At 38.9% G+C, this 17,183-nt stretch overlaps 1 protein-coding gene across 1 annotated transcript; it reads left to right on the forward strand.

Moving 5' to 3' along the window:
- Positions 1 to 12,437: 12,437 nt before the first annotated feature.
- Positions 12,438 to 15,365, forward strand: MPEG1 (macrophage expressed 1). Its single transcript, XM_034420407.3, has one exon. The coding sequence runs from the start codon at positions 12,438 to 12,440 to the stop codon at positions 14,589 to 14,591; it is 2,154 nt and encodes a 717-aa protein (XP_034276298.2). The 3' UTR covers positions 14,592 to 15,365.
- Positions 15,366 to 17,183: the final 1,818 nt, after the last annotated feature.

A 17,183-nucleotide genomic window follows, 5' to 3' on the forward strand; every position in this document is an offset into this window, starting at 1 on the left:
CACCCCATCTCTCCTTTGAATCTCTTTCAGATCTCTCTTTCTCCTTTGGATTCAGAACTCTTTTATCAGACTCTGTCTGGATTGTGGCTCTCACTCCTATCTTCCAAGGCTATTTCCACCCTCCCCCCCACATTACCAAACCTTCTGCCAATTAGTTGTTGACCTAAAAGGGTATTTCCAAACTGCCTTCAGCTTGGATGATGAGGCTGGGGGGGGGCGTGTCCTTTCTTTAGAAACTGGTCTTTAGGACTAAGTTCGAATTCTTTTCTAAGTTGTACAGGGTGAAAAATATGGTGTTGCTTGAAATGGATCTTTCTTATACAAATTTATCCTAGTAAGTGTCGAATTGGTTTTCAGTTTAAATGAGATTTATGAGGCCAAAGCATTGCTGGCCTTTTGTAAGACTTTATTTTGCAGTACAATAAAGAATTGAAACTCAGTTTTGCATCTCCCAAAATCATAATTCTTGGGGGCGGGGGTTGTTGTTGAGATGTAACCTTACCTTCCTTTCAGTACTTCAGGGCCATATTCTCAACAGTGCATTTTTTTTCTTTTTCTTTTTGCAGACAACAGTTACAATCTTGTGAGGTAAGATGGGCTGAAATATAACCTGGCCCCAAAATATCCAGGGAGCTTCTGTGAATGAGGACATATTTGAATCTTGGTCTCCCCGATCAGGTAAAACAGTGTAACCACTACTCTATACTGCAGTTGCCTACAAAGAGGAGGGGGGGGAGTGATGCAAGCAACAACAAAGCATTGCTGTCATCATTCTGAAATTAGCAAGAGCTTGTGAGTACATGTAATAGTATATGGGAATGACCTTGGGAGCTGAGGAAGAAATGCTTAGGGAACATAGATAAAAGAGAAGGGAGCCCACAGCTGAACAACAGGCAGAGAAAGAAACTTAGGAAGGTTCTGCCCAGGAGTGAAATTCAGCAGGTTCTGACAGGTTCTGGAGAACCAGTAGCGGAAAGTTGCAGGATGCTGCAAGAAGAAAGATGGAAAGTTAGCAGCACAATAGCTGGCACAAGAGATCATCACCAGTTTGTGCCAGTTAATTAAAATTCGATTTCTGTCAGCAAAGTTTCAAATGACACGATTAACTTTGTGGCCAAAATGTCCAAAGCTGTCAATCCAAATTTAAAATTGGCCAACATATTTCCCGGTTGTTATTTTGCCTGCATTTATGACAAAAAATGGTGGGTAGGCAACATCGTGGAAATTTCAATCGAACAAAAGGATGCGTTGGTAACATTTATGCATCTGCGAGGCCCTGCTCATTCATTTTATTGGCCTGAAGGACAAGTTGTTTGTTGGATTCCAGAACCATATCTTATTTGTGTGCTTCCAGCACCTTCAGTTACATCGTCAGGTTGACAGTATCAATTCCCAGAAGCAACACTAAAGAACGTAGCGCATAAATTCAATAATAAATAAACGATAGTTGAAATTTGGTAGTTCATACAAACAGTACAGACTTAGGCTTGGGAACCATATAAGATACCCACTTTAGGCTTGGGAACCTAGGATAAGCTACCCAATTGCTGGCTTGGGAACCGGACAGATACCCACACAAGGCTTTGGAACCTTGAGGAAGAAACCAAACTACAGGCTTGGGATCCTGAACCAAGAAACCCACCTGTGGCTGGTATTGCATGGCTATCAGGTGTGCCCCCTATAACAATGGAGTTGCTGGGTCAACTACCTGAACTGGTAGTGACAATGTCACCATGGACCAATGCAATAGAATAGTAGTAATGATGTCTATATAAAACAAACAAGATGAAACAATATTAGAATGCATGTGACACTGCCATAGCAACATCCTCAACTTTGTCCCTATTTTTAGGGCTTTATAAATCAGAGATGAAACACCAGCCCTACTTTTTTAGGGGTTTGAAACATGCTCTTTCTAATGAGAATGATTTAACAGAGTTTCCAGAAGGTCTTTTTTTGAAAAAGCGGGCTGAAGATACCCTATTTTTGGCATTTTTACAAAAACCATCATCTTTTCACTCAATTTGTGAACTATTGGAAAGCAATAGGAGAATGAAATTTTATATTCGACAACCTTGTGTTGCTAAGTTATTACGCACAAAGTTTCACGTTTCTCATACCTTTCCTTCCAGAGATATAAGAAGCCAAACTTTACCCTTTTTTTGTGCTGCAGTCATTTTCAGCCAACTTTGCTCCAAATTATCTAGATGAAGATTGCTTATGAGAATGTTTTTATTATTTTGTTTAATAGAGCACAACAAGTTGTACAAGATGGCCAGATTTTGTTTCTTTCAACAAAATATTGCCGGAGATATTATGTCTCAAAGTTGCTGAAACCTCAGAGTCATACTGTAGAAGACTGCGGTATGGAGTCACACAAATGACTATATCTCCGCAAGTATTGCACCGGCAAATGTAACACTTTACCAATGTTCATTGGGGACGTGTGTGCATGTTCACACTAAATTTCATCAAAATCGGTGATGGTCGAGTTGGGTACTTTTCTGAAATCAGACCACTTGACATGGAATGATCCAAGAAACAGCAGGAGTTTTGTATTGTCAGACTTGTAAGATTCTGTTACTATAGCTTTACAACAAGGTAGAATTAGCTCATTTTGTGTTTCCTACCTGGTCTACTTGGGAAGTGGCAATAGCACTACTACCATGGAATGACAGCAAAGCTGATACAGATTTATTTAGGTTTATACATTTCTAAAAAGCTTGTTTATAAACATGGCCTTTCCCCACATGGGAAAACTGACAAAGGGTGAGGCTAAGGAACTCTGAAGACAAGAGACTCTCATTCAGGCTTGGTGTCCCAAATTCAACTACTAGGAATTTGGTGTTAGAAAATATGCCAATCAGCCAAGGGTTTTGTACAATATTCCAGTAATTCTTGAGGATGCCACACAGGGCCAATGAGAGAGCAATAAAAGATAGAGTTTAACTGGTTTGTTTGTGTGATTCATTCTGTTTTCCTCAACTTGAAAACTTCCAGATATGTTCAAATGAAAATTCCCAGAATTTCAAGCCAGCGTAACTAAGCAATGGATACTTTGGATGATGCCTGAGGAAGTTTAGTCAGTCCTGACCCCTCCAAATAATTGTTGTGTCAGATTTTTCAGAACAACAGCATGACCTCTAATTCTAAGGAAACTCTGGAGGACATGAGAGTGTTTAAATAAACTAAGACAGTGTTTCTCAACCTTGGCCACTATAAGATGGGTAGATTTCAACCCTCAGGAATCCCTAGCCATCAGGGTTGACTGGGGAATTCTGGGAGTTGAAGTCCACCCATCTTAAAGTGGCCAAGGCTGAGAAACACTGATCTAAGTGATAGACTAGATGTAGCGTAGAACCAAATCTCTTACGTAGTTGAAAGTTCTGGGGAGGAGGAAATAAGTGGTTTTTTTCAGGCTACCCTAAGAAGGTGCAAAAATATGAAAAGCCTTTTCTAAAGTGAGAAATGTGGCTCATGAGAGGCATTATGAATATTTTATCAGATTTCCAGCCATTTTTAAAAAATATAACATCTGTGGCATGCACATATTCTTTCATTCTGCTATGGAAGTTAGCAATGTCTTACATCTTTTAAGTTCCCTTTGAAGCTTCTTAAGAGGATTAAATCATATTTAATATAAGATATTCTCCCATTTTCTGGTTTGCTTCCAATATAAAGGTGTTACTCTTTTAATTTCCAGTTGCTAATTAGAATTTATCTGGTGCCTGTTTTTATCTTGGGAGCTATAGGAAACAAACTATAAATTACAGACTTCATTACAACAGTGGCTCACTTTTTTCAGCCCTCATCTGTTTTCTTCTTTTTCATTGATTGGCTTGGTTCAATATCTGTGTCTGTGCATGGGTGAGAGAGAATGTATTGATCAATCAGCAAGATATTCATTTTAACAATGGCTTGTTGATAGATGCTGTTTGTCAATATTTCAGTCTGTGTTCAACAAGACTGTGCTCAAAGGGACTTTTGAGCAATTTGGTCAGTTTGTTTAAGACAGATTTTTTTTCTTTTATTACCTTTTAATATTATATCATTGCTGATACTCTTAAATGTAGGTGTATGCATGTGTTTCTACCGGAGACAATAAAATATTTTTAAAATAAAAAAATAATACAGAAAATAAACTTAACCAGACGAAGACCAAATAGTTTTTGTTTAACTTAGTAAACTATATACATAAAGTCTCATGGCTGCATCTCAACACTGGAAATGGAATACAAACACAATACAGCTTCCTGAAGGGGACTTGGGTTAAGTCTACTGCAGCAAAACTAAGAAATTCCATGACACTTTAAAAGTGAATCCAAACATTGAACTACAAAAAGCCTACACTACAAAGAATTGTTTTAAAATTTGATCCTGAGAATCTTTCCATGCAAATTGTTTAAAGACACCACTGGACTTCAGTATCACCCCCAACTTCTGCAGGGTTGGAGAACTAAATTGAGTAACTACACAATAAACTGTGACAGGTTAAAACCATACTAAAACAAAGATTAAAATGGATTTTTAAAAATATTCTGCACTTCCATTTTCTCAACAGGGGAAACTGTTACCTCAGTTTTCCTGGATCCACAGATCAGGTCAGGGAAAGGTTACTGTGAGGATTTCTCAATTCTCCTTCAGAAAAAACAAGGAGGGGGTGAAATTAACAAGAAGTTTTGTCAGTTTCCTCCATCTTTTCAACATCTTTTTTAGCAGATGGGGAAGGTGATTTTCCTTCTTTTTTGAGGGAGGATAGGGTGAGGGGATTTGTGTTACTGTAGGACCTGCAGCAAGACAGGTAAATCAAGTTATTTTTATTCTTGAATATTTGTAGTACACAAAAATGCAGGTCAGAAATGGAGCTCACAAATCATCATTAGATTCTACAAGATTACTACACCCGCTATTAGAGAGGTAGTTTGGTGTAGTAATTAAGGCTGGGAGACTGGGAAATTGAGTCTCACCTTTGCCAAAAAGCTATCTGAGTGATATTGGAGCAGTCCCTCTCTCTCAACTCTAGGAAGAAGGCAGATTTAACAGATTAACAGAACAGAAGGGACCATCTAATCCAACCCCCCACTCAAGCAGGAGACCCTATACCATTTCTGACAAATGGCAATTGCAAATCACTTCTGAAATCTTGCCAAGAAAACTGTAGAGTCTACAGAGACTCATCCGGAGTCAACATTGATTTGAAGGCACAAAATGCATACAAATAAATCCACCATCTCTCTGTTGGACAACAAATTGGAAAGAATTGTCCGTTGAAGCCAAACATCTCTTGAATCCAAGGATTTACTAATTCAGAGTAACGCCCTCTTCTACTCAGGAGACCTGGTCCTTCCCCTCCCAAACATCTCAGGATTGTTATCAGAGCTTATTTAATCACATTAAATAACAATTTAATAAAAATATTATAATATAAATAAAAATAATTAATATAATAAAAATAATAATTTAATAAAAATTTTTTAATAAAAATTAAATAATTTGGCTCTGCAACCAAACAAGACAAACACAGACTTCAATGGATAATTAGAACTGCAGAAAAATCAATCGCTACCAACCTGCCTTCCCTTGAGGACTTGTCTACTGCACGAGTCAAAAAGAGGACTGTGAAAATATCTACAGACCCATCACATCCTGGACATAAATTGTTTCAACTTCTACCCTCAAAATGACGCTACAGAGCACTGCACACCAGAACAACTAGACACAAGAACAGTTTTTTCCCAAATGCCATCACTCTGGTAAACAACTACCGTAATTCCCACAACACTGTCAAATAATTTACTAAGACTGTATTACTATTATTCTTTTCTTCCTTGCTAGTATCTATCTCTTCCCACTTATTACTCTAACTATGTGTTTGTATCTTTCAATATATATTGTTTTTACTTGTTTCCTAGTAAGATTTGATAGCTTATTAGTAACCTTGACTATCACTGTGTTGTATCTTTTTATTCTTGATGAATGTATTTTATTCTCCTTATGTACACTGAGAGCATATACACCAAAGACAAATTCCTTGTGTGTCCAATCACACTTGGCCAATAAAAGAATTCTATGTTCTATTCTATTCTATTCTATTCTATTCTATTCTATTCTATTCTATTCTATTCTATTCTATTCTATTCTATTGACTGGTGTGCATTTGTCTCCAAAGAGGCAGATGTAGACAAGAGGCCACTCCTGCCTATATTGCTGTACTTGAGATATCAAATATCATAGCTACTCTTAGTTTCTAGAAATTGTCAAATCCAGGTATTATTCTCAAGTCCACTATTCCAAGATCTGTTAAAGTGCTAAGAGTTTGTGCTTAGAAAATTATGATGGACAGGTGCCGTAAATTAGCTATCCATAATACACATTGCAGATATGGGAGGATTCTGGACGGCCTAGTCCAGGCAGTCACCAGAAGTCAACAGTGATTGGAAGGTACCAAAAAGGAAAAAAAAGACTCAGTGATGCTGGCGATGTCATGACTAACTGATTTTAATGAGACCTATATCTTTTTCCTTTTTCTTTTTCCTTTTCTTTTTTCTTTCTTGTACTTTTAGTTTTCACTGTGACTTGTTTTTCCTACTTTACATTAATTTGTATTAGTTTTTATCTCCCTTTAAAAGAATATTTAATAAAAATTATACATGTAATAAAAATTGTTTATGTATAAATAAATATATAAAAATAAAAATCAATTTATACTGTAAATATATCATAAGCAATATATAAAATATACATACATACATAATTTTATACACACGCACATGCACACAAATAAATTTATATCTATAAAATCTATTTATATCTATAAAATTTATAAAATTTAATCAGGAAATAATGCTTATGCTTTCAAAATGTTACCTCAACTGAAATGTAAATGCACTGTTAGAAAAAAAAATCATACAGTCTTCCTTAGTTCAGTATACCTAATATTTTGTGGAAGGATATGGAAAAAAACCCAACCAAGATTTCAGTGTGTGACACATTTTTTCCTTATTTGCTTCCACTATCCAAATCCCTTACAGGAATTTAAAATAAAACTTGAGTAGTGAGAGAGGATCTGCTGTTTTCACCTTGGGATAGACCTGATCCTGTCTAAATCCCATTTCACTGCTTACCCTGATTTTGCTTTGATTTCAACACATTTCATGAAAGATCAGCCTTCTGGATAAGGCGGGGACTTTCTGAGTTATCAAAAGTATGTACTCAAAGTTCAGATTCCACGTTAAGAAACATTATTAATATACAGGATAAAAGAGAACAAACAATCATATAGATGTCATGAAAAGAAATAAAAGAGTAGATGTCCTAAATTACCTTAGATTACAGGAATAAAAATTTAGGGACTTTTTCCACTTGTATCTAATTGTGCCAGAAACAAGCCCTGACAAAATATTGTTCTGCTGTGGTGTTACTTATATCTGTTCCCAACACATGAATGGGGTAGGTTTAACTTAAAATCTTAGCTGTATTGGTGTTTTCCTTCTTTATTTGAATATCATTCAAAGACAGCTGCATACTGTGTAAAATCTATACATTTTGTCACCCATTACTTTGAAAGAGAGTTAAATGAATTGACACGGAGGCAATACATTTCTTGGAATAAGTGGTCACGTTCCATCACTCTTCGTGACAGCAGCAATAAAACAGAGCCAGTTTGATCTAGTCGTTAAGGCACCAGGCTAGAAAGCAAGACACCATGAGTTCAAGTCCTGCCTTAGCCATGAAAGCCAGCGGGATGACTTTGGGCCTGGAACTCTTTCTCAGTTCAACTCACATCACAGGGTTATTGTTTATTTTATTTTATTTTTTTTTAATTTGTATACCGCCCTTCTCCTAAGGACTCATGGCAGTGAACAGCCAAGTAAAAGCATAAACTACAAACATTAAAATACAATTTAAAAGATATATATAAATTTGGCCCCATGATTAAAAACAATAACAAACAATTAAAAACATTTTTAAAAGTGTTAGGCTGTATTGTTGTGGGTTAGGTTGTTGTGGGGAAAATAGGAGGAAGAAGGTGTGTTGAAATGTGACTTGAGTTATTTGTAAAAATAATAAAGGTGGGATATAAATTACCAAAGAAATAAAAACGTCTACTTTCCAAAAAATAAATTCCTATATAATACCCTTGTTGCCAACCCAAAAGACATTTCAAGTATATGCTTGGAATTTCCCACCTAACGATTCATTTCTACTAAAAATTGGAATGGAGATTTATGAAAATAAGCCCAAGACTAGACCTCCTTCAGGACAAAAATAAACATGTGCTTCTCCAGGAGATGACATTACCATAAAAACACAGGAGTTCTAGTAAGGAACAGAACATTTTGTTTTGTTTGAGAAGTCCCTTTGATAAATGAACTGAAATAATAGTGTTATTTTTCTTATTAATAAACTCAAGAAACAAAGAGGACGTTACATACAAATAATATATTAGGACACATCAGAATTCAGCTTTCATTTAAAAAAGCAAGAGCTGCTGTCGTTTAAAGGACACATAGAGCAGAGGGACCTAGATTAGCCTTCTCCAATTCAAAGGGTGAAAGCAGTCTAGGCTGCACTCCCAGCAACCCTGCATTTATTGCTGATTGGGATGCTGTATTTCAACACATGAGGCTGCTATGTCGGGAAAATCTGAGTCATGTTATTTCCAGTTGCTAAAAAACTTAGGAATGCAGAACAAAAGTTAAACGAGGATGGTGCTCGTTCTGTTATCAGAAGACTTTTATTGCGTCTGGCAAACCTTCTAGCATCTCCACTAAAGTTAATAAAACATCCCTGTTTAGCTCGGCAAGTAAATGGGTTTATATGCTTCCCCAAGATTCCTGGGTTTCATTTCACAAAATCCAAATTTTGCCATTTTTCTTGTCTGTCTGTGTCTGTTAATTAGGTTTGACCCGTGTTTCTAACTCTTTAAGTCGCCAGCTGTGAGGACTGACCTGCCACTCAGGATTTCCCTTTTAGAATCTTTCTCAGCTGAATCTGTTCTGAAAAAAAGAAGAAGTTAGGAAAAAGGAAGTCACAAAAGACACCTGAGGAAACATTGTTCATTATTTGTGAAATTAATGTGACAAGTTCAATGAGTAATGCTGAAAGCCGGTGTCAACTTTTTCTTTTCTAAAAATCTGAGCAGATGTCATATTTAACTGCCCTCCTCAAAAGCCCCATCTAATTGAATTAAGGATTTAACGGCAACATAAAGACCATGTATGGAACAGGTCATCCTCCCACCCTACCTATTTCCTCCCACTGAACACCCCATCCACTGTACATATTTCAGCTGTGAACTGAAATTCACTTATAATTTCATTTCTGCCTTCACTTCCACCTTTGTACACAGTCTCCTCTGTGCACTCGGATCATGTGCAAACACAGAAGGAGAACTGAAATCCCGAGATAATTTATGACATTAAGCCAAAGTATTTTTCACTCTCTCATATGTGGCGCATGAGTGAGAGTGATATATATTGTAGGTGGAGAGCAGGTGACTACATAAGGATTATTAAAAACTGTGGGGTCCTTGGTGCTCTCTGAGCTTGGTGGTTTTCTTGCAGACATTTCATTACCAAATTAGGTAACATCATCAGTGCTAGAAGGGAATAGCATTTGCTCTTATTTTTGTTTTATCTTTATTAAGCCTTAATATTAAAAATATTAAAAAGGCAGACTATGGGACACTATATAAAGCTGTGAGTAGCACTTTATTCTAAATGGGGAAACAAAATGGGCTTTGCTAGGCCTCCCATTGCAGCAGACTTCAGGTTATGGAAAGAATCAGTTAAATAGATTCAGTGACACAATAGCCTTAGTCTCACATAGATAGTTCTAATGCAGGGATCTATCCTGGGACCTACTGTTGGAGAGCCACAACTTCAGAGCCACTGTGAACTTGGATTAAAATAAAATTACTTTATCTTCACTTTTTTTTTAGTGAACTTCACTAACTGATTTAATGGTTTTACAAAGAACTATACACATATATATTTGCTGATAAAGAAATAAAGGGAGACTAGTATAGATCTATTTCAAGCTATTTAGCTCTCATCAGCTAGCCATACCCTTACTCAGATTCAAACTTGTATATATGTATGTATGTGTGTGTGTGCGCGCGCGCGCATTTAAAGGCATGCTTCTGAGAAGGGGTCTATGGCACAAAGAGCTTAAGAACCTCTGCTACACTGTATGTGCCTGTGAATCTGTTTGCTGCATGCACAGATTACATCACACAAGGATAATAGAGTAACAAATGATTGATGTCAATACCCTTAAATCTATCAGCTCCAAGTGCCATCGATTTAACACTGTGTTAGAAAGTGGGACGTTATGCAAAGCAATCCTGGCCCTTCAAAATCTAGGTGGTAAGGAAGAAGAACATTCAACCTCTCAAAATTCTTGCAACACTGAGATAGGAGAAGTCACCAAAAGTTCAGGGGAGGAGATGTCTTTTTTTAAAAAAAATCAAAACAGGATCTGGCAATCTCATTATGTTACAATTCATTGTTTGCCAAGCCATTTAATTCAAGCTTCCCTTGTGCACAGGATTCTCTCCATCTCACTCAAAGCACATGATTCTCCTCCCTCATTCCATCCCATTTTGCTGCCAGCACACATCAGGAGGAAGATGCTCAGACAGATGTTGTTTATGATCCAAGAGTCTGATGACCTGAGATGTGTTCTTTTCCAGCTGATTGTGGATTTTCTCTTCTGTCTGAGTTTACATCTATCAAAACAGAATAGCATTTCCTCCATCTAAACAGGGAGTGGAATAGAAAATTCTTTTGTGCTGGGACTCTGAATAGTTTGCAAGCAATCAAAACAAAAGAAACATTTGACCTAGCGTCTGCATCTATCTTACTTCTTCTTCTAGATGTATATCATCATCTTACTAATACAGAACAAATCTTCTAGCACTTATTATAGCCTTACTGATCATTGTACAGAGAGAGTGGGAGTAATCAGCCATCTTGATTTAGATTAAGACATCTTCGGCCCTTGTTTCAAATATTTAGACTTGGCAGGATGTAAGTGACCTACATTAGAAGCTAAGATGCCAAACTAAAGTTTCTGGCTACCATGTCTTTTCCGACTTCCATGATATTTCCTTGATTTTTCTAACTTTTGGAGTTGAACAGTCTGTAAAGACTAACAACACACCCTTCCTTATGAAGAGGAAGCCGGGGTTACCACTCACGTTCTCAGAAATATGTTTATGCCAGAAGAATAAATTATTCATAATAATAGTGAGTGATCTGAGTTGCTTTGTGACACAAGGTGGAAATCATATACAATAGAATCTTGTCCACCATCTATCCTTACTGACTTCATAATTCCTTTGAAAAATCTATCCATTTCAGCTTAGTTTCTCATTTTTATCAGTAGTCAATTAATTTATCATAATTTGTGAATGTTAAAAAAAAAAGTATTATGCACCAAGAAATGGCAACTATGCATCCTTTTGTGGAGGAGGGAAGGGGGTGAGAGAGACATAGTCTTTTTCTCAATTCCCCATATTCTCTCACTATTATGACCTTCTCTGTCCTGGATTTCAAATATTGTTGTTAGTATTGCTATGCGCAGGAAATAGAGGCAACTGAATGACTGATCCATGAATTTGGATGTCAGTTCTCATATGGTTAGAGGTTGTGAAAATAAGTTACTTAGAATATGGGCTATAGTGCAGTGGTGGATTTCAATTTTTTTTTACTACCGGTTCTGTGGGTGTGGCTTTGTGGGCGTGGCATAACTTGCTGGGTATGGCAGGGGAAGGATACTGTAAAATATCCATTCCCATTCCATTCCAGGTGAAGGATACTATAAAATCTCCATTCCCTCTCCAATCCAGGGGAAGGTTACTGCAAAATCCCCATTTCCTCCCAATCAGTTGGGACTTGGGAGGCAGAGAATAGATGGAGGCAGGGCCAGTCAGAATTTTTAGTACCGGTTCTCCGAACTATTCAAAATTTCCGCTACCGGTTCTCCAGAACTGGTCAGAACCTGCTGAAACCCACCTCTGATATAGAGCCAAGAAAAGAGGGACAAAACATCCTGCATTTGAAATCTGTTAGAAGCTTCAGGAAATGTAACATACTTAATTTCAGAGGTATGGAAACTACCTGGGATCAAATAGAATTCTCTTGGGTTTTTTTTAATATCTATGTCTGTAATAGTTTCTCTAATGTTTTAATAAATAAATGACAAGGATACCTAAGCCTCCATTTGGTGCCTTTTTTTTTTTTCCACTTGAAAGTGAAGGTATTAACAGCTGCCTCTGAGCTGGGTAGAGGGAATTAATTCCAAAGAGGTATCATCTGTTTCATGTTTCAATTCCTAATCTTAGCATAAAAAGGAAGTCCCTGCTAGGGTAGCCACAGCCGAAAAGGCATATTAAACCATTCAAATGGTTAGTTCTCGGCATGGCTGCACCCATGAGTCCTTCTACAGCAATCTCTCTCTCCTTGATGTTCATAATGTGGACATGCTGTGCACAAGAACAACAAGATTGGCATCCTCCTGCTACTGGATTTCAGAAGTGCCAAGAAGCCTTGAACTGTCCTATGTTGGGAGTTCTTCCTGGAGGTGGCTGGGATAACCTGAGGAACTTGGATATGGGTAGAGTGATGAACCTCAATTACTCTTTGTGTAAAACTACAAAAGATGGGGCTTACATCATCCCCAATGAGGTCTTCACCATTGCTCTTAAACAAAGCTCGCTGGAGATGAACTCGGAGATCATTGAGTCTTGGATGGATTATCAATGTACCACTGCTGTTTCCATCAACGCAGGGCTGTCTTTTTCCCATATCAATGGCAGGTTCTCCACTGATTTCCGCAGGGCGAAAACTCACCAAGTGAGAGATAAGTCTGTGTCCACAAAAGTTCAGATCAGGAACTTGATGTACTCTGTAAAAATGGATCCTACCACCAAACTGGATGAAGGCTTCCATCAAGAGCTTGTCACCATTGCTAACCAGCTGGAGAAAAACAAGACTCAAATGGCTAACTACTTGGCAGAAATCTTAGTGTTGAACTATGGCACTCATGTTCTCACCGGAGTAGATGTTGGAGCCAGCCTTGTTCAGGAGGATTACATCAAAGCTACTTTTGTGAAAGATGGTCAATCCATGAGAAGTGCGATCACTGCTGCAGCTGGTATCTCTTTCCAAAACATCATCAACTTTAATATGGGTGTTTCAGTGGGCGCAGAAGACAATTTAATCAAGCAATACCAAGGCAACCGTACTAGTTCTAGAGTGGAGAGCTTTGGGGGTCTGCCTTTTTATCCTGGGATTACCCTGAAAACCTGGCAAGAAAGCATCACCAATCAGCTGGTGGCTCTTGACCGTTCAGGCTTGCCTTTGCCATTCTTCATCACCCCAAATAATTTGCCAGGACTTCCTAGCCCCATTCTGAAGAAATTATCCAAGACTATAGAATTTGCCATTGACCGCTATTATACATTCAACACTTATCCCGGCTGCATAAATCCCGCCTCACCCAACTTCAACTTCTATGCCAATGTGGATGATGGCACCTGTGAAGGGATGGAAACCAATTTTACCTTTGGGGGAGTCTACCAAGTGTGTGCTCGAATAGAAGGCCCTGATGCTGATGTGCTCTGCCAAGCCCTCGAGCAGAAGAATCCCCTCACTGGAGACTTCTCCTGCCCTGTGGGTTACACCTCTGTCAAACTGCAATCTCAACAACGTGAGGAAGGATTCAGCCACTTAGATTGCCATCGAAATTGCTTTCTTTGGAAATTCTTCTGCAAGTGGATTTGCAACGACATTTTCACACTCTCCAAAGTGCAGTTTAGCTCCCACTGGTGTGCAGCAAGAGGCCAAGTCCCTGAAACCTCTGCATTTCTCTTTGGAGGGCTCTTCAGTGCCAAGAGTACCAATCCTGTCACTAATGCTCAGTCCTGTCCGTCCAGGTATTACCCACTGAAGCTTTTTGACCAGCTCAAAGTTTGCGTGAGTAGTGATGAGAGAGGAAAGCGACATTCTGTGCCCTTTGGGGGATTCTTTAGTTGCCAAATTGGAAACCCCCTGTCCGGATTGCCTAATGGGACAGAAAATGACTCATACCTCAAAAGATGTCCGGCAGGATTCAGCCAGCACCTGGCTCTGATCAGCGATGGGTGTCAAGTGGAATACTGTGTCCAAGCTGGCCGTTTTACGGATAAGTCTTTACCTCAAGCCCGGCTGCCTCCCTTCACTCGCAAGCCAGCCATCAGCTTCCTTGCTACTGATATCATCCTCGTTACAAGCAGCAATGGGGATCAGACCTGGATCAAGGATCCACAGACTCAGCAATGGAAGTTGGGCAGCTCAGAGGATGTGCTCCACTACCTGAAGAAAGGTGGGGATGCTGGTGGGGGTCTGTCAAATGGAGAAGCAGCAGGGATCACCATTGCAGCCACTGTTGGCTTGGCCATTTTAATTGGAATGGTTATCCGTGTATGTAAGAGGTACAAGAAAAGGGAGTTTAGCAAGATAGAGGGAGAGAAAACATGCCTGATATCGAATAATCCTGTTTATGGCATCCTGCCTGAAATGGAGGATACACTCCAGCCAGAGTAGGAAAAACAACCAGTTTAGTGGCTTCATGCCTTTTACCTACAAGTCCCGAAATTCTGGTATGGCCATTAGTCATGCTGACTGGGTCCAAGGTTTGAGATTACTGTATCCTAACAAGCTTTGCTCTGGGCTTTTACTCATCTCTTATTACAAGCAATTTATAATCCTAAACAAATTTCTACTGTCTTTCACTTTACTCAGGAGTTAGATGCAAAATCAGGGACAAAAAGTCTCTGCTTTCCATTTGATTAGGAATATTAATTCCTACCCTGGGCCAGATCACTGGTCTCTCTGGATGGCTGCTTTTGACATCAAGTGGTGGCAGCAGCTCTGGAGTTTAAGAGCAATGTTCACATGCAGATTGGCTCAAGGGCACCCATCACCCAAATTGATTCCAAGTGTGTCCAGTGTTGCATGTAGTCAGCTTGCAAGTTACGGGTTAAAAAAAAATGAGTGGATTAGGGGGATTACTTTGAGCACATGGAAGAAAGTTGTTATTGTCATTAAATGTTGTTTAAAAAGCTGGGAAGAGATTGTAACATCACTATGAGCAATCTAATTCTCGCTGAAAGTTTGATAAATATATTTGGTTGAAGCTATTTTGATCACCTTTGGAAATATGTGCAAATCCCAGGTTAGATAAGGGCGCTATAGATAAGACTTGTAAATAACCATTTATGTCATATTTTTTGTTCTGTGCCTTTTGTGTCATATACTGCCACACCATGCCGAAATCAGTAATGTAAGAATAAATCAGAAATGATCCTGCTGGCATGATCTGCGGATTGATCTTCTTTCTTGTGACAGCTCATTAAAAAGCACAGAAGTTGCAATGGCATCCAAGGTAGACACACAATGTGCACTTCTTCAGGAAGTCACTGCAATCAGAAATGTGGAGGGGCAAGCACTGCCTGTTAGATGTAAGTATTTGCTACAGGGGTGGGTTCTAAATTTTTCTACCGGTTCTGTGGGCGTGGCTTATTTTGTGGGCATGGTTTGATGGTCATGTGACAAACAACTACCACCACACTGCCTTTTACCGCTGATCAGCTGTAGGGCAGCCCTTTGAAGTGCTGCGGCAAGAGTTTAAACAGTTTTTTGCCCATCAGAAACTGCTTTCAGGCAGCTCAGCCTCAATTGCCAATCTACCACCACCGAGCGGTTTACAAGGAGCAGATCAGTTCTAGCCGATCAGTTGGGAGGCTTCTTGGCTTCTCAATTTAAAGCTAAGGTGTCTTGTTTTTTTTCCTCTTCTTTGTTGAGCCCTGATTTTTTCCTTCTAGCTGATCAGCTGGGACTCAAGAGGCAGCAAATAGATTGGGGGCGGGGCCAGGCAGAGGTGGTATTTACTGGCTCTCCGAACTACTCAAAATTTCCACTACTGGTTTGCAAGAACCAGGGAGAACCGGTAGCAACCCACCACTGATTTGCTATCTCCCAGCATCTGCTCTTTTGGGTCTATCTTCTTCTTCCTCCTGGATGCCCTCTGGATATGCAGAGTTCAATTCCCAGAATGTTTCACCTTGCTTGGTTATTGCTGAGAATTCTGGGAGTTGAAGTCCATTATTTGGAGAGCCTCACAATTTAGGGAAACTGCTGTAGTACATGGCCTATGGGATATAAATATGGAAAACTTATGCAAATCTGTTTCAGTCTTCAGGTTTGACAAGACCTATCATCTCACTATAGCTGATTACAAAAACTGTGGAAAATCTTCCATTTTAAATCAATCAGGATTATCCCTTCTCTCTTCAAAAGAATATGGGGAAGCTACTATTTAACCTGTATTTAAAGTCCTTAATAGCAATAGCAATAGCATTTAGACTTATATACCACTTCATAGTGCTTTCCAGTACTCTCCAAGCAGAGTCAGTATATAGTCCCCAACAGTCTGGATCCTCATTTTACTGACCTCAGAGGATAGAAGGTTGAGTCAACCTCTCAACCTTGAGCCGGTCAGGATCAAACTCCTGGCAGTAGGCATAGTTAGCCTGCAATTCTGCATTCTAACCACTGTGCCACCACGGCTCCTTATGTTAGTGAGCCATTTTGAAAACATAGCAACGTTTGGCATTAGTAAGATGCAACACACTCAAGCCAAACTTATTTAGTCTTTCTTTCAGATTTAGTGACAATCTACACTTTTACTTTGCCTTTAGGTTATTAGTCAAGTGGGAAAAGAGCTCTACAGCAATTTATAGGAAGTAACTCTGTCTAGAATCCAATGGCTACTCACAAATGATTGATGAATGTCCAGGTTGAACTCAGCTCTGGATGACTTTGTAACGTACTTCTTTTGGTAATAATGCTGGAAAGGTTTGTCACTGTCTTCTACTAAGGTGCCTTTTACACCCTCCAGACTAGCACTTACCCCTGGGAATTCTTAACAGTCTCCTATCCCAATATTTCTCAAGCCAGACCTTGTTTTGTTTTTTAAATTGAGACAAGATTAACAAGATCTTCGTTGGGTTGATATAATTACCACTGATGGCAAAGATCTTTACCATACACAATAATCTTCTTTCTCCTTGCATCCCACCACTGACTATAATCTACTTCTTGTAACCCATGTTTCTTTACGATTAGCAATTCTAG

This window comes from Pantherophis guttatus, chromosome 1, assembly GCF_059756535.1.
Source record: "Pantherophis guttatus breed Tessera chromosome 1, ASM5975653v1, whole genome shotgun sequence".
In the NCBI taxonomy this organism is placed as follows: domain Eukaryota; kingdom Metazoa; phylum Chordata; class Lepidosauria; order Squamata; family Colubridae; genus Pantherophis; species Pantherophis guttatus.

Excerpts from the sequence above, each read along its gene's own strand:
- MPEG1 (XM_034420407.3), top strand. The coding sequence starts at position 12,438 with ATGAGTCCTTCTACAGCAATCTCTCTCTCCTTGATGTTCATAATGTGG.